General features: G+C 31.4%; 2 protein-coding genes and 3 non-coding genes across 5 annotated transcripts; 4 read left to right on the top strand and 1 right to left on the bottom strand.

Moving 5' to 3' along the window:
• Positions 1 to 1953: 1953 nt before the first annotated feature.
• Positions 1954 to 8504, bottom strand: LOC103500911 (sorting nexin 1). Its single transcript, XM_008464367.3, has 11 exons — positions 8338 to 8504; positions 8021 to 8201; positions 6731 to 6866; positions 5644 to 5777; positions 5174 to 5248; positions 4044 to 4203; positions 3788 to 3921; positions 3457 to 3525; positions 2976 to 3055; positions 2657 to 2717; positions 1954 to 2574 (listed from the first exon to the last, which is right to left on the bottom strand). The coding sequence occupies exons 2-11, from the start codon at positions 8162 to 8164 to the stop codon at positions 2365 to 2367; spliced, it is 1203 nt and encodes a 400-aa protein (XP_008462589.1). The 5' UTR covers positions 8165 to 8201; positions 8338 to 8504; the 3' UTR covers positions 1954 to 2364.
• A 2615-nt stretch (positions 8505 to 11119) lies between these two features.
• Positions 11120 to 16792, top strand: LOC103500913 (NAC domain-containing protein 90-like). The gene is made up of 3 exons (XM_008464368.3): positions 11120 to 14684; positions 15282 to 15577; positions 16153 to 16792. The coding sequence occupies exons 1-3, from the start codon at positions 14513 to 14515 to the stop codon at positions 16489 to 16491; spliced, it is 807 nt and encodes a 268-aa protein (XP_008462590.2). The 5' UTR covers positions 11120 to 14512; the 3' UTR covers positions 16492 to 16792.
• On the top strand, positions 11630 to 11725 carry LOC127150788 (small nucleolar RNA Z266). The gene has a single exon (XR_007823369.1). It is a non-coding gene; the product is annotated as a small nucleolar RNA Z266 (small nucleolar RNA).
• Positions 12071 to 12142, top strand: LOC127150789 (small nucleolar RNA Z267). The gene has a single exon (XR_007823370.1). It is a non-coding gene; the product is annotated as a small nucleolar RNA Z267 (small nucleolar RNA).
• Positions 12274 to 12358, top strand: LOC127150791 (small nucleolar RNA R44/J54/Z268 family). Its single transcript, XR_007823372.1, has one exon. It is a non-coding gene; the product is annotated as a small nucleolar RNA R44/J54/Z268 family (small nucleolar RNA).
• Positions 16793 to 18267: the final 1475 nt, after the last annotated feature.

Raw genomic sequence — 18267 nt, 5'->3', positions numbered from 1 at the left:
AAGATGAACGGACTGTGCAAATATTCTAAACTAATAAAATTTGTAAATTCTACACACAAAATTTCATTTTGTTACAGAAATTTTTTAATCTAACAAGAAATTAATAAGTTAGGATTGTTCAAATAAATTGACAATCCCGGACTAACCGTTGGCTTGGTTTAGTTACTATTTTAGATTGGATTGTCGAATCTTTTTTATGTTTCTTCGGATTTGGTTGAGTTCGGATGATATTTTTAAAAATTTAGATCAACTCAATTCAATTCAATCTGAATTTCTAATATTATTAAAATATAAAAAATTGCAATCAGATAACAAAAAAGAAACAACGAATATGACAAGTAATTAATGGTATCAGACGACTATTAAAGTATTATCCGTTTTTAAATTTACTACTTTTGCAATTTAGAAAATGTAGAAACATAAATCCTATTATCATAAATTTTTTTTACTATTTTTGCAAATGTCCTTCATAATATAGGGAATATTATTATGCAGCTTGTAATAGATATATGGATTTTGATATTTAATATTTGAGTTTTAGAAAAACTTAGTTATTAATATGTATCATTGATAAATTTAAGTATTTTAAGTTAATAAAAAATATATTTAAAAACTATAAATAAATAATCCAAACACTCGACTCATAATTGTAAGGATTGGATTAGATTTAAAATTTTATTTGTGTTATTTGGATTGCCAATTTGACTAATAAAAAATTTCAAGTCGATAAAGAAATCCTAACCCAACTCAACTTATTTAGACCGTAGCAATGGGAAATGACATTTGGCATTATACCCTAGGTTGGAGTCCTAGTACTTCCATTAGTTGCACTAAAAAATAATGTTAAAAGATATAGTTGGAAAACAAGGAAAAATAACCATTTAGATCTTTAGGTATGTTTGGGGGTAGGGTTTTAGGGGAAAAAGGATTAGGAAATTGGGTCAGAGTGTGTTTGGCCCAATGATTATGATAAAGGGGATTTATAATCCCTAAATAACCCCATCTTATTCTATTTTTACTTTTTTACAACGCAACATTACCCTACCCAAATAATCTAATAAAAAATTTATTATTGTTTTTTAAATTACTACAATCATAACTCTTCCCCAAACACATATTATCATACCACTACTATCATAATCCCTCATCCAAACACATACTATCATAACACTACCTTTCATATTTTTTCTCCCAAACACATATTCTCATAAGACTACCAATAATAATCTTTTCCCCAAATACATATTATCATACCACTAGGATTATCATAATCTTAGGATTATTATAATCTTTTTCCTCCATTAACTATTTCTATTTAGTTCTCATATGGGTTTCGTTTTATATTTTATAAGACTAGAATTTAAAAAAACACCTATGTTTTGATAACTAATTTTAAACAAAAAAAATTGTTTTTAAAAATTAAAAAGAAAAATAGAAAATAGAAAAAAAAAACTTTCATAAAAATACCAAATGGTTTTTGTTTTTAATAATAATAATTTAAAAACAAAATCTATAAAACAAAAAAAAAATATTACTAAATGCAACCTAAAAATTTCATTAGATTGACTCAATCCTCGTCAATTAAATATTTTTACTTCATATATGAAAAAAAAAATATCTATAGAGAAATTATTGTAAGTGGTAAAACTATGATAGACTTTTCGATAAAACGTGAAACTTTATATTACAAATATTTTGATTCACTTCTCTATATTTGAAAATGTCCCTCATTCTTACGTATTCATCTACTAATTCAAATAAATTATAGTTTTAAGTATCTCCCAACTTAGTTGTGATATTACATGGAAAAAAAAATTTAAGTACCACCAACGTTACATTAAACTCAAAACTTTATGAATTATCTAAGAACTTTATATGACACAACCTCTTATCTAGTTGAGCTCACTTGCAAAAGAAAGAAAAAAAAAATTCACCAATAAAAATCCCAATGGATTAAAAGGAAAAAAAGAAAAGAATTAGCTATTTTGTTCAATCCTATCTTGTCAAAGACATCCACATATACAGACCAAAAACCAAATTGAACCCATAAAGCTCACTTCATCATTTCAAGTATCAAAGGCTATTGAACTATTTAGGTAAAAGGAAAATAGCAGAGTGAACCCACCACGGCAGAGAATAAACAGTGTGAAGAATGATAGCAAGTGAAGTGTGATGGAATTTGATATGCTAAAGATGTCTAAGACTACAACTCCATATTTAGATCTGTACAGAAGAAGATGGAAAACCAGAAGAGAACACACAGCCAAGACAGCATTATATAGGTGTTGCTTTCATTACTAGAATGCCTTCGTCTGCCATTCGAGATGACTATCAAAGGTCGTTGCTGTAGCAGGACGTAATTGTTCAGGAAACCGAGAGAGCCTCGAGCTTGGGAAGGAGACTTCGCCATGCATCGGCAACCCCATTTGCTAAGCGTGCCTGTCCTTTTGCAAATTCATGGAAAGCAAGCCCCATGTCTAGTGTTTTCTGTTCCTGGAATCTTATGGTCTCTTGATTCATTAGTGCTACTATTGTCTCAAATCTTTTTGTTGCTTCCTCACTTGCTGCCTTCAACTGTACAACGAAACTACTTCTAATTAGAACAAGATTCTGTTTTCTGCGTAGTAACCATTTATGTTCATAGAAATTCATATACCTCTTTGTACTCCACCTCAGCCTCAGATGCTTTATCGGATCTCATTAGCATGAGTTTGTCTCTGCAGACCATTGAACTTATACTCTAAATTTCTTATAAAAAATCAATCTACAAGCTAAATCAAACATTCCAAAAGTCTGAAGAATCTACGGAGGACTTAAAGAAAAGGTAAAAAAATATTCAATACTAGTACGATAAGCAGATAGAACTCCTGAATGAATTTTAGGGGAAAATTAAACACAGGACGTTGTGCTAGCCTGTTATTATAATAACATAAGTGAAAACAAATGAAAATAGGGATGAGTTGTCGGATGCATACAGATTTATCTCTTTCAGCCTTGTTGTTTCGGCAAGTTCACATTGCTGCCTGAAGGCATTGGCTCTCTCGGCTATGGTGGCCTGTTTCAAACAAAGAAAATAAGTCTTATCATGGACATATACCAAGCAAACACAAACTTACGTTAATCAATTCCACAGAAAATACATAGACAAGCTGACAATAGGAAGGTACCCGTACTCCAAAACAAATCATTTCAGCCCCTGCATGAAAAAGAAATCTAATTTTGAACCCAACTTGTACCAGCATCACGGGAACATACACTGATGCTTATGGTAACCAAGTCCAACTAAACTTTTAAGAGTACAGTATAAGGATTCAGAAAGTTATGCCACAAGCTTGAAAGTTGAATGAGTCAATTTCAAAAATCAACACAAAGGGAGGAGGAAAATTTTAGAACTCAAGGACATAGTTGTACAACCCATATCCTGTTCAAGTAAGGTAGTGAGAGGTGGGGAAATACCTTAATAGATTGAACGGTTCGAACATAATCTTTCAAGGGTTCCTCAAAATTCATCAGAAGTTGGTGAGCCTGCAGATATTCATCAATATAAGTACTATAACAAACTCTAGCTCCTCCATGCCAAAATTCAAATTTCCAAATACTGAATTTAAGTGGTTCAATATTTCAAAGATCACTCTCCTGGGAAATGAGCTTTCAAGAATTTCTGAAAGAATCTTTTCAAATCAATTTGATTTTATTAAAAGCGAACTTTATTTGTTACCTAACGTGGTAGGTTTTAGAAGAAACACTTTAGGTCATCAAGAAGTTATGCGAACACACTCAAATATACCTCTTTTTGCAACTTAATTGACAACATCTCTGATTTAGCTCCCATTTCTGAGAACCCCTTCCCAACAGCATTTTCTTCACAAGCACCAAGAAGTTTTGCAGCCTTTCCAAAATCCGATAACGCCTGTCCCAACTCTAATGCACAAGCAGAAACAAGCAGACATTATTCATTTGTTTTCTAATGAAATGAAGTAGTAATGAAAACATAAATTACAAATGCCAGCTAAAATTAAGCAATCTCGAAGATTTCCATATACCTCTATGCCTTTTCACGAGTCGATATGCATGCTTCTGGGCTTCAGTTAAGTGGTTTTCAAGCTCAAAGATGTAGTGTTTTAGCTTTTCATATTCAGGATTTGATTCTTCAACTGGTTTTTCTTTTCCAAGAACAATGTCACTCACTTTAGACTGTACATCCTGTTAATAACCATTTTTTTGGTGGGGAGAAAAACAGTATGATCAAATCATATGTGGATAGAAAAAACTAATGGAAAATAAAACCTCCCACATAGTCAAAGAAATTATATAAATCTCTCTAACAAGATAATAGCAGAGAAGACACATACCCGTTGAAGTTTTTTAGTTAAGTATGGACGACATCATAATATATTGAGAAAATACCTCTACCTCTTGATAAACTTTAAAAACGACAATTACATCACTGCTATCAAGGAGAAACTAGAACATGCAAACTACATTTTTGTTCTTAAAGGCACGATTAGAGGCCATCTAGGATACAAATTCCCCAAAATCAGCCGGATCACATAGGCTTGAAGGTCTGAAAAAGCCTGCTCCAAGATCTTCTATAGAAAGAGCATATGAATATTATTTCCTATTGAACTTCCATTTATTATCTTAGCATCTCAGTGAAACCAGAACTTGCATCTAGTAGAGCTAATCTAATTCAGATTTTTTTTTTTTTAAAAGAAGTTTCCAAGAATAATTTTTTTTCAAAGAAGTGACCCATCAGAAGATTTAATATGGATCCGCATCCCAGAGAGAGAGAGGTGTTCAGATTAAAAAAGAAGAGGAAGCAAAATAGTCAAACAGATAGATATTTATGCCATCAAAGGAAAGAATTGGGAGCAAACAAAAGTCAGAAATTTAGAATTTTTTTTATTTTCTTTCTCCCCTCTACGACTACAAGAGAGCTTTTAAGCAATCTCCATTTTTAAACTTGCATCTACAGGACATTTATCTTAACTCGATAGCAGTCATTGCTGCTATACTCACCTTATGGATAGATACAAAACGTTTGTGTCTCTAGAGTCTGGCAGTACTTCCCTTTTGAATAGAAATAAAGTTTCTTTTTCTCATTAAAACACACAGGAAGTAACAATAAAATCTTGCAAGGTGTATTTTGCCTCCACCACAACACTTATCTTACCTTGAACATTTGCATTAAATCAGCTGGCTTTTTCTTGAAAATTCCAGAGTCATGAGACCTCAACCTCTCCATGGTCTGCTCATAAGATAATATATGTGTGTCAGCTTAATGAAACTTCTTACTTTATTATCAGAAGATGGGCAGTATAACATTAATATGTGTTAGGTATCGAAACACAAACTATGGGAAACTAACATATAGCAATATCGAGAAGAAACAACAATAAAAACAAGTCATTTGAGGTATGTTCACCCTCCATTTTGAGATCTCCCTCAAACCTAATTCACTTACCAAATGCCTAACTCCCTCCTTCCTTGCTCCCTCTATTCATAACCAAACTCCACAACCACCTCTCTAGCTCATTACTAATACGCCCTTCTAATATCCCTAATTAGATTCCTAATAATACGAGGAACAGATAAAAAATATAAAAGGATGTAGCATATAACAAGGAAGTTCATGAACATAACCTCTTCTTCCGCCTGTAAGAAGGTTCTCAAATCCTCACTCTTCTGAAGCTCGTGGTGTGAAGCTATCCGATTTACAAATATATCCAAAGCTTGACGCCTCATTTCAATAAATTCAGCACTAAAACGAAATTTCTCTGCAGCACAAAAACTGAACTTATTTGAAATATTAATCGTAAATGTTTAACCGCATCAAATCTAGCTCATTTTTCTAATCGCTTTAGATGATCTGACAATGAAAGAAGAAAAACAGTTATCAATTTCAAATCTAGATCTTAAATCTTCTCTGAGTGCATGTATTTATAGAACAATCAACAAAAAAACCTTCGATGTCAAGTTCATAGAGTGTATGCCATGCAAACCAATACTACTTCAGCAAAAGGAGTACTAAGTAACCCAACTCAACAAAATGGGTAGTTGACATCTGAACACATTGCTCAAACATATTCTGGAACATATGCAAGTTCTAGTGGGGATATATGGGGAGTATTGGTAGGGTAGTATGAAAACCATAGTGGTGATTACAACCTAAATCACATTATTTGTTAATTTTTTAATACAAACATCTTAAATAACCTGCCACTGATCAGCTTTTCTCTAAGTCTTTTACTTTATATCTACAAAACATCTCTAAAAATGTTTCGAAATGACTGCTGAGTAATATGAGCCAGCCAAAAAAAAAAAGAAAGCAAGGCTACTACCAGGTTTTGGACATAACATAACTAGAAATCAAGATGCCCTTGCCTCTCCCTATACTGTCTCGCCTTCTTGCTTCCTTACTTACCTCTTGTATTATGTGTCGTTACTTGTTAGCATGTTAAACAACTAAAGTACACATATCCGAGTTTGTCCAAGCTAATTAATAGTCCAACAAAAACACTCTACTTTTTATGCTTCCAAGCATTTATAGACCTCGCCAACTACGAAAACGGGAAGGAAAATAAATATTGTCAAAGGAAAATATTTATCTACGAAAAGCAAGTTGGAAATACTATATTAGCATAAAACGGGAAATACAAAAATCATTTAGCAACACCAGCCGCAAAATAATGAAATGTGTGATGGAAAGGGAAACTTATAAACTTCTTACCTACAGCATTTTTCTCTGGAAGAGAAGGAATAAAAATGCCTTTATACTTCTCAAAAAGCCGGTCATGTAACCAAACAAAATCATTGTATCGCCGAATGACAATCTTCTCTGGACCTTGGTATTCAGGAAAATTAGTCTGCCAATACAAATTATAATAAGTGATCTGTTGATCAATCATTGTACATATTAAAAATAAAATAAAGCTAAAAATATATATACTATTTACACATGCAAAAGGAAAGCTTTTTGCAATATGAGTTAATCCTAGTTAATCGGTCACCTCACTGCAAAAATTTATCTGATGAATTTTTCTCTAGACAGGAACTCAAGGACCTATAGAATAGATCCTATCCAAGTAAGGTCGTATTTTTCTCTAGACGAGAGTACAAACAGATGGGATTCTCACATGTATATGAGATCACATACATTATATGAATTTTGTAACCTATTGAAAATTACCTAGTACGCAGCTGAGTTTTTTCCCCAAAACCTGAAAACCTTAGTAATTTTGTTTTAACATCTTGTTTCTTAAATAGGAAATACTTGGCAACCTTATTCCAAAATAACAATTGTTTTGTTGAGGACTGAGGTGGCGAACAAAAATGATCTTTTGAAGTAAAGATTTCCTGTCATGAAAAGAAATTTCTCTTTAAGATACAATTTCAACCCTTCAAATTACTGGCAGAATCCTTCTTCCTCATTTAGCGAGACAACTTCATGCCCCTTAAATTGCACTCTGATAGCAAATATGCTCTTCTTTTATTTTCCACCATGTACAGAACTTTTTCTTATTTACATCAATTTGTCCTCAGAGCTGCCTATCAGGCCTTACAACTTCCCACAAAAGGACATCCCAGCTCATTCTATTTAAAATGTCAGGATCAATCGTATCATCGTACATCGGTTTTGAAGCTCAAAATTACACGTTTACTTAGATGATAGCATTAATATCCAATCTGCATTCCTTTTTTTTTTTTTAATTAACGTTTCTAAATACCAAGCAAAACTACGGCCGAAATCAAACGAATCGGTCTCTTCCAGTTTCTTAGTTAAGTACACAATTACCATTCTTCAGTTCATATCACAGACAAAATTCACATAATTTTACATAGTTGGCAGTGAAATGAACACGAAAACCGCCAGCAGTTAGATGGCAAGTAAAAAATCTCGTGACAAGGTAACTTGAAACATGTACAACATCAATAATTTCCATCAAATGGAGCAAAATAAACAAATAATCAAAGAAGCGGTCAAAGAAGCATGGAAAATCAATTCTGAATGCAAAAATACCTTTGTGATGACTCGGTATGAGATATAAGCTTGAACCCCATTTCCCAATTTGACAGGATCAGTCACCGAAACTGACAGATAAGGCTGGGAAGACGGAGATCTAGGGCTAAGCGATGAACCCGGCAAACTTCTTTCCTGCTCCATGCTTCTATACCCCACTAAACAATGCGAAATCCAAAATCTAAAAGAAAAGATGAACGACCACGTTAAATTTCTCGCAGGTAATAGCAGAAACGATCATGGAAGACGTGGATGATGATTGATCGGGAAGGATAATAGTCCACTCCACGTTTAAGAGTCGGATCGGCGTGGCTTACCAATGTTGCTGCTGTTTCTAGTTCCCTGATTCCTATGCCATTAATTGAAGCTTATACAACATAACTAAATGAGGGGAATTGCCAATTTTTGGACAAATAAGTGGAAATTTAAGCTGATTTCTACGTTTTTTTTAGCTTCAAGTTAAAGTTTTCTTTTGTAAGGATAACCTCCGTTGGTTGTATTGTTTTTTAACTTGCTTTCCAAAAATATGATATATAACCCTTCCCATTCATTTTAGGACGTTTTTCGCCTTCAAATGTCTATAGCAGACAATTTGAAATTTTGACTCCGATAGTAAATCGTCTCTAATTGAATGACATGTTCCAACGCGACATCAAGATAATGCTTCACTAAATGCGTTAGACTCGCTTAGTCCTCCTATCATTAGCAGTTGTTTGCGGCAACACCTATTAAGATGTGAAGCTCATACTGGGCCGTGTCATCGAGTTAGAAACGATCTACCATCGAGTTCAAAATTTTAAATCGACCACGATGGGCCTTTGAAGGTGAAGACGCCCTATGACATAAGTAGAATGTTCAAAAAACAATAGGCTTTGATCACGTTTTTTGTATAAGCAAAACTTGGACATTGGGGAGATGGTGTCCATGAAGTTTTCTGCTTTTTTTTTTTTTTTTTTTTTGTGTTTTTCTCTTTTTATATTTGAAATTCAAGATGGACTTCTTTTTATTACTTATAAAAGTAGAATTTAATGTATACATATATTTTAGTTTGAAAACGAACAAGTATGAAACTTTTTGATTACTTAGATGGTCATCAAATTTAACCAAAGTTAATCGCATCGATGATTTGTTGGAAGTGATAATCAAACTTAGTCGCCAAAGAGAATTATTGAACTTAGTCACTATAGGTAGTTTTCGTCAAAATTGACAAAGTTAGTTGTCACGGTAATCACAAAAATTGGTTGCATGGGTGGTTTTGTTGTTAAAGTTGGATGTGCCATGTTCAGTGTGGTCTTCGCTAAAGCCAGGCACTAGAGTGATTAATAGAAAATGGTCATCGAAGTTAGTTGTTAATATTGGAGATATTAAAAACATTAGAGGAAGAGTCGTTTTAATTATTGAATTGCAAGTAATCTTACAATAATAAAACAAATACCATAATAACCAATACTCACCATTATTTCACACATATCCAAAATGCTCAGTGGACTATAATCCACCACCTACTGGTATTCCTAAAAATGAGATCCAATCGATCAAACCCAACTTCGGTTGAAACTAAAAAGATAGGTGAAAAGACAAAAATGATAACCTTCACAAACATTGCTAGCTTGCAACCAATTAACTCATTAAGAGTGAAAAAACTATACTTGAATACGATACAAAATTCAGTCGTGATTTAAAAGCATATTACATTAAACAAACTGAAAAACAATAACAAACTTAAATTAAAATATAATCTTCTTCTATATACAATCACTACAATAAAAGTATCAACCTAGAGGTTCTTTTAATCCAAACTTGAGAAATCTAATATACGAATACAAAAAAATAAAATACGAGCACAAAGTTATTATTGCAATTGATGGGTCTAAAACAGAATTGCAGTGAATAAAATCACCAAAAAAGTGTTTGATGTTTTTTTTTTTAGTCAAGTCGAATTGAAAATTACTCTATGAGAGAGTAATTTAGAGAATTTACGCAAGTAAAGAGGTGATAGATTCAAAGATATTTATTAGAAAAATATAGGCTTTCTAAGAGTAAATAATTTAGTTTTTTTTTTAATAATTGCAAATGTAGCAATTATATTCAAAATAATTAAATATATAACAACCTTTTAAAAAAAATTGAAAATATAGCAAAATCTGTCAAAATCTAAGAATGATAGGAGTCTATCACTGGTAGACCACGTAACAAATGTTGATCTATCAACGATAGAAGTCTATCACCGATAGACTTTACTATATTTACAATTTTTTAAAAATATTGTTTCATACTTAATAATTATTTTAAAAATTCATAGGGATAGTTGTAAATGTAGCAATTATATTCAAAATAATTAAGTATATAGAAACATTTTAAAAAAATTGTAAATATAGCAAATCAGTCAAATCTATCAATGATAGGAGTCTATCACTAATAGATCTAGATCATGTAGCAAATGTTGATCTATCATCGATAAACCACAAGAGTCTATCAACGATAGAAGTCTACTACTGAAAGACTTTGCTATATTTGCAATTTTTTAAAAATATTGTTACATACACAATAATTATTCTAAAAATTGCTAACTATTATAATTATCCAAATTCGTACCCATTATAATTGCCCATTTTTTTTGGGATAGTCGCAAATATAGTAATTATATTTAAAATAATTAAGTATATAGCAACATTTTAAAAAATTGCAAATGTAGCAAAATTTATCAAAATCTATCAATGATAGGAGTCTATCACCTGATAGACTATGTAACAAATTGGTCTATCACCGATAAACTATAGGAGTCTATCACCGATAGATTTTGCTATATTTATGATTTTTTTAAAATAATGCTACATAGTTAATAATTATTTTAAAAATTATTATCTATTCTAATTACTTTTTTTTTTCCTTACCCCACCAAATTTAACCGAGGTTGGATGACCAACGTCTATGGAGTAGACAATATCGGAAACCCATTCGCATATCTTACCCATAAATGGGCTCAATTTTGTAGCGAGGCCCACCAATATTGTTCAATAATCAGAGGCCCACAAAAGACAGGTGCATATCATTCCCATACAAGTCTATAAAACCCACTCCCATCTCCCACCATTTCAACTTTCTAGGGTTTATCTGTTTCTTACAGCCCCCATGTCTACTTCCTCTTCTAGGGTTCGTTTTTCATTGTTGTATTTTTATTCTGCATCTGTTTTTTTTGGTTCATTTCCATGTCTAATTTATTTGCGCAGCCCTTAAGATCGCCTTCCTCTGTGTGAAATGGAAGCGTCTCGAGTCATAGCTGCGCTACAGCGAATACTCTTTTCGGAGAATTCCACCAGGGTTTTCCTTTTGGAATTCTCTTCGTTTCCCACTTGATCTCGATCTCGAGGCATTTGTAATCCGCCTTTGGATCTCCTACTGGTTGTCTGAAACTCCAACGATTTGGCTTTTCTGCTCATTCGTTAGTTTATTTTCAGACAAGTTGAGTTTCAGATCCTTATGGATGTTGTCTATGCCTCACTCTACGGTGGGTTACATTTCGTATTCGCTTTTTGCGATATTTGTATTTCGTTTTGTTCTTGTTCACGTTGCTTTCTTTTTCACGCGCTCGACAATATGGATATTAATTCATGGCAAGGATGATGATTCAATTAGATGTGTGAAAGGATTATTCCTTTCTGAACTTAACTTTTTGAGGCATTTTCAATTGTCTGACTTGCTCGAGTTTTATCTTTTCTCATAGTTCGTTACTCTTGTCTGGAACTACCGTAGCGTGTCTTCTTTTTTCCAACTAGTCTTGGGAAAACCATACGTAATTATCACAATTGCTACTGTTTATATAATGTAAATCATATCAGCATGCTATTCATCTTAGGGATTATTTTTGCTCATTGTTTGTTTTTGATTTAGTTTCCGACGTTTCTATAGAAGCTGATTTAGTTAATTTTGTAGACCTTTGCAATAAATTCAACATAACATGTTTCTAAACTGAATGCCGCAAGTATTTTGTTGGCACTATACTTATTCGATAAATGATTTTTTTCATCTTACTTCAATTGTTCATGCTGCCTGCTGCCGGTGATGGTGTTAAATATACTTTGAGAAGAATTTCAGTGAAAAAATTTTGATCTGAGGCATCGAGGCTTTTTTGTCCATTCTTGTCTGTTTAAGTATTCGAGTTTTGTTCTTAATGTTTATTCCATGTATTGTTACTCTCGTTTTCTTTCTGTTTTTATTCTTTTAATTTACTTACTATCAAGTAATTTTAGAATAGTGCATATGATGATAAAATAGACAGGGACATCAGCACTCTGTATGAGGATGATGATTTGTCGATGGGAATCTCTCTGATGCACTATATTATTTATTTTTTATTTTATTTTATTTTATTTGGCCGATGATGCATATTTAATGCACGTATTATCAGAGTAAGAGATGATGATACTAAAGAATTGTCACTACCTCTGAGGCCCTGATTCAGTATAATTTTCCCCTGTTTCGTCTAAGTCATCTTACAACTTCTGCAAAAAGAACGAAAAATTAGTATTAGGTCAACGGGTTTTGATCAAAGTAGATTGATCGATTCCACTTAATTGCGAATTGCGTCTTTTATACTTGAGCCTGATGATTGTTTACAAGAACGGAGATTCGAATGGTGCTTTTTGTTGAAGCTTGGCTTTATGTTTGGCTCCAAAAGCGCTGCATGTGACAGATCCTACAAAACTTCAAATGAAGGCTTTGCATCCTTAGCTCCTAATTGTTCTGATGTGAAAAAATTAACTTCCTCTATTTTTTCTTTATTAAAATGAGTCCTATAATTGGATTGTTTCATAAACTGAATGAAATGAAACCCAAATAAACATAAATCTAACATATCTAATGAATAAAATTTTGATAATGTCCAAGGATTTGTTCACGAGTAAAATGTATTTTTTAAGGTTAACTTTGCATTTATATATTGAAAAGAAACGAAACTGTTAATGTAATATTTAAGAAAAGTAAGATTTTCAAGTTCTTCTAGAGATTAGCTATGAAGAAAAAGAGAGGGATTGGATGATTAGACAAACAAAATAAATATCTAATCCTAAGATTATTTTACTTGACTATATTAGATTCTTCGAATGTAAAGTGAATAATTTTTAAAGGAATCGTAAAATGTAAAAAATTGACAAAATATTTATATATTTTTTCTATTAGGGATAACATTGGGTTTGAATGATTGTGTTATCGGGAAAATTAAATGGTGTCTGATCTTGCTAAAAAATTGGGTAAGAAAATGTGGAATAATTTTATTGATATGTGATATTTAAAGAATCTCGAGGAGTAAATGAAATAGTTTCAAATAATGCTCAAAATATGGTCGAGGATCGTATTGACCATAGTAGAATTGACGAGTAAAATGAAATAACCTTACTAAAAATTAAATGATTTTGGCCATGCAATATTTTCGGAGAAAAATGTTGAAAATCAGAAGTAGAGGAAAGAGAAGTAACGAAGTACATTTTGAATCTTTTGAAAATATTTTATTGGCTTTATGGATTTCTATTTTTTAACCTTCAACGACAAATCTGAAAAGTTATTTAATTATTTTAAGTGTTTCTTATTTTTTTGTTTTCTGAGATTTATGGATAAATCTGAAGATCATGAAAATAGCTTATTGAAATATTTAATAGCAAATTTAAAAATGATGAAATTATCTTTTTTTTTTGTTTATTTTGTAAGTGTATTTATGTAAATTATCTGTGAACAGTTTCTTAAAAGTAAATTGCAATTATATACAGATATTGTTTTGTTAGGGTTATATGATCATATTGTTAATTTGTTATCGAAATAAAGTATTGTATAGCTATTGTTGTAAATTTTGTTCCAACAATTATAAATTGTAAAAAATATAAATTAAAATTGAGGACATATAAATTAGTCAATTTTAAATATATCATGGATTTTCGAATATGAAATAAAGTTTAATGGTGAGTGTAATTTTATTTTAAATGTTAAATATGACTCAAATAATTTGGTTGAGTTATAGTGTCATCTGCTTCCATATGCATCCGATTAAAAGAATCAAAGGATTATAGTATTAGAAATCAAATTTCAGACACGTATGTCAAAATGTTTGTGGAATAATAGGTTACAATTCATGTTGTAGAATGTCGCAACAAAGGCTTAAAAATTTCCAAATACTTTCTGTCATATTATTTTATTATTGCTTCCCCAACTGTACTCCAAACAACAACACATACTTATACAAACCATTCAATACGTTGTAACACTAAACATTTTCCATGTCTGAGTTGACTTGTTTGATTTATTTTCCCCCATTTTTTTTATTTCTTCTTTTTTTTGTACGTAATTTGCAATCACACACCGGGTTTCAAGCATTTGTTACTTGAAAGATCCCTTTGCTTTTCTTTTCTACTAATTAAATTTAGTACTCAGCTTGAAGAAAGACAATTTTTCATAAAAGAAGAATTAGAAGTAGAAGATCGGGAAGAAGAAGAAGAAGAAAGAATGGAAGGTTATACTTTGCCACCTGGGTTTAGATTTTACCCAACAGAAGAAGAGCTTGTTTCATTTTATTTGTATCATAAGCTTGAAGGTGGAAGACAGTATTTTAATGGTGTTGTTGATCAAATCATACCTATTTTGGATATATATCACTTCAATCCTTGGGATCTTCCACGTAATTATTCTACTTTTTTATCCTCTCATCTCTACTACTATATCTTTTGCTCTCTTCATCTTTCAATCCTTGAGTTGTTTTGTGTGATCTGTTAGAGGAAAATATATTGCAATTAGGTAAGCATGAACAAATATTGTTTTAGAAATTAGTATAGTAAAGTGATTTTGAAACCGTGAAAATCACTTTTTTTTCACACCTATATATTTGAAAAATAATCTTAAATTAATAATTAAAACATTTTTCTTTCTTGTTTGGTCTTTAATTATTGATTATCAAGTATTTTTTATATTTAATCATGTCATTTGTCATTTTTTATTTTGAGATTTAGAAAAGCAAAAGCGCATCATACAATAAACTCTTCTTTTTATATCTAATAATCTTCTTTATTATTACAAGCCCCTCTCTCTCTCTATCATCTCAAGGATGTATCTAACGTATATTTAGTAAATCATGTAAATCATGTACGAGTGACAAAATAGTGATTTTAATCATTTTAGAAAGTCAATTAAATCACTCTAATTTTGATGATTAACGAGATCACTCGGTTTGTAGGGATATATATAGATATATTGTATGTGTGTGTGTTTTTGTTGGTAGAATTTGCTGGGGAGGTGTGCAAGAGAGACGAAGAGCAATGGTTTTTCTTCATACCAAGGCAAGAAAGTGAAGCAAGAGGAGGAAGACCAAAGAGAGTGACAAGCAGTGGATATTGGAAAGCAACTGGCTCACCAACATATGTTTACTCTTCAAACAATCATAGAAGCATTGGAATTAAAAGGTCTATGGTTTTCTACAATGGAAGAGCTCCCAAAGGAACCAAAACTCAATGGAAAATGAATGAATATAAACTCGTTGCCGCGGAACAACCTTTTCCTTCTACCACAATTCCTAAGGTCTTGATCTCTCTAACCCTAGCTACCCCTACCTAAATATACATATACATATATATATACACACTTAAAATGTTTTTCATTTACTTAGATGTATCTTTTCTGGTCGTACTCCGACCACAAGATCTGATTAATTAAGTATGTTATGATTTGGGTTTATGAATCCTTATACGTTTCAATATTATTACTTTCAAGAGTACTATAGTTTATTTTTAGTTTCTATACTTTAAAAGCATTTCTAGCAAGATTTTTTAAACTTTCCAGGCGTGTTGTTTATTATTTCATTCATATACTTTTAAGTAAATGTCTTATATTAGTATATAAGCTTATAATTGTATTTGCGGTAATCCTTAGACCATGGGATGCAACTAGCTAATTTTGAGGGTGTAACTCTTAAATAATACAAATGACCTTGGTATGTCATGTGTGAAAATGTTCTTTAATACAACAAGACTTATAACAAATAAAAGTTTAAAGAATTGTATATTATAGAGAATACATACGATTAAAAAAATTCAGTTCAAGAACCCAACTTTCATGCATGGTTATTAATCTCCATGCATATACTTGGCATGCAGTTGAGCTTGTGTCGGATTTACAAGAAATCAAAGACAGTGAGAGCATTCGATAGAAGACCGCCACTACCGCAAGTGGAGGCTCCAATTCCGACTGAGCTACGAGCAACAACAACGTCTCAACAGAACGATATTGCTGGTGATCAATTTGTAGATGATGACCAGAAGTTATTATCTAATCCGCCATTAATGGCAACCGAGAGACCGAGCTCGCCGGAGTCTTTTTCCTCTGGAGATGACCATGGAGAATCGTCAACCAACAACAACGACAATGGGCAGGTGAAGATGGAAGTTGATAATAATGAGCTTGTGTGGGATTGGAACCATTTGAACTGGCTCTAGATAGTAGTCTTCAACTCCAAGGAAAAGGATAGAATTGACATTGAAGAGGAAACTTTAATCCTAGAAGTCAAATACCAATTTTAATTATCATAAAGTACTCTTTATATATTTATGAACTATCATAGACTATACACATTTATATATTTACGTGAGGACCGACATGACCATAGTTTATTGGTCTTCTTAAGTTACTATATATATATATATTATCTATATTTGAAGGGTTATTGTACTGATCAGCATAGTTTAGACTCATTATCCTATGGATACTCGAGGTCATATATATTTTGCATTTTTACCCTAATTTTTACTCATTTTTATCGTTTGTGTTGAACTTAAAACAGAAAATATAGATCTCTTTTGGTATAAATAGTTTGTATCTTTTTTAAATATCAAGCTTATGAACACCACTTCTATTTGTTGATTTCTTTGTTACTCTGACTTTTTGTTAAATATAATTTTTAAAATCGAAAACTCTAACAACTAAAGAGTGTAATTAAGGTTTTGAAATAATTTAGTCAACCACTTGAAACAATGAGAAAACAAAATGTACAATCTTAAAAAAACGATAATATATAGAAAATAGAGTATATATTCAATGGGATATGATAAGCTTCTCAAAATGGAACCACGGCTACAAATAATATTTTATCACTAGGTTTAAATTAGTGTTAAAATAATTAGGCTAAGTATGTATTTTAATTGATCCCCAAAATGTTTAAATTTTCTTCTTTTTGCTCGGTTAAGTCTAAAAGTTTCGATTTAGTTATATATGTCTTAACATATTATTCAATTTGTAATGTTTTCGGCCGTGAATATAAATAAAAAGCAAATTATTGGCATGAAACTTAATTAAGAAGAAAACATTAAGGCACAATAGTCAACATTATTTCTATAATTTCTTCGATACTTAGGGGAAAGGTTACAACTTTTTTATTATCCCAAAGTATTTAAAAGTTTAATTAATAAAGAGATCCGTAGTTCACGTATAGTAGCTAAATTATTAGAAAGAAATATAGTGAGACACTTCTAGAATTAAAAAAATTATGTATATATAATACATCTTTCCAAATTTAGAACCAAACTCGTAAATAACATATTATAAACTACTATAAATTAGGTTTTTGAGCAAATAATTTGATCCAATTGTCATAATAAAGACATATAACATTGTCCAATTTGTTTTTAAATTTAATTCGGGAAGCATGCCAAATTTTTATTAATCCCAAATACAATTATTTTAATAAATGATTTGTAATTGATTCCAAAATTTCTTATTCAACCAGGACAATTAAAATAAATACTCGAACAACGAGATTTTAATTTCAAGAGAATTTTTTAAAAGTCTAAAGTAATATATTTATGAAAATTAAGGGTTTAATTGATATATATAATTATAAAATTCATAAACCCTTCCTCAAGATGTCAAAATATAATGTCAACAAAAACTTACCTCAACTGTCATTATTGCACGGTTCCAAGACGAAAAAGATCTTTGACTAAAAAAAATCAAAATATAATTAAGGAGAAAAAATTACCAACTTAAATTAATACAATTATTACTTCAAAATTTTAAATAATAAAAACTCTCTCACGAAGTTTGTCTTTGATTGGTTGAAGTACATTATGAAGAAGTGGCATTGAATTGATATGTTGGGAAAGTCCTCTTTGCCTTGTTGCCCCCGTCAAGGAAATGTCTTAGAAACTTCTTTGTCACATCAAACTTGAGAATCCATCGAATCCCTTCTTCATTCACTTGTAACTTCTCTTCATTGT

The sequence above is a fragment of the Cucumis melo genome, chromosome 8 (genome assembly GCF_025177605.1).
Source record: "Cucumis melo cultivar AY chromosome 8, USDA_Cmelo_AY_1.0, whole genome shotgun sequence".
NCBI classification, from domain to species: domain Eukaryota; kingdom Viridiplantae; phylum Streptophyta; class Magnoliopsida; order Cucurbitales; family Cucurbitaceae; genus Cucumis; species Cucumis melo.
This window is presented reverse-complemented; position numbering and strand designations above follow the sequence as displayed.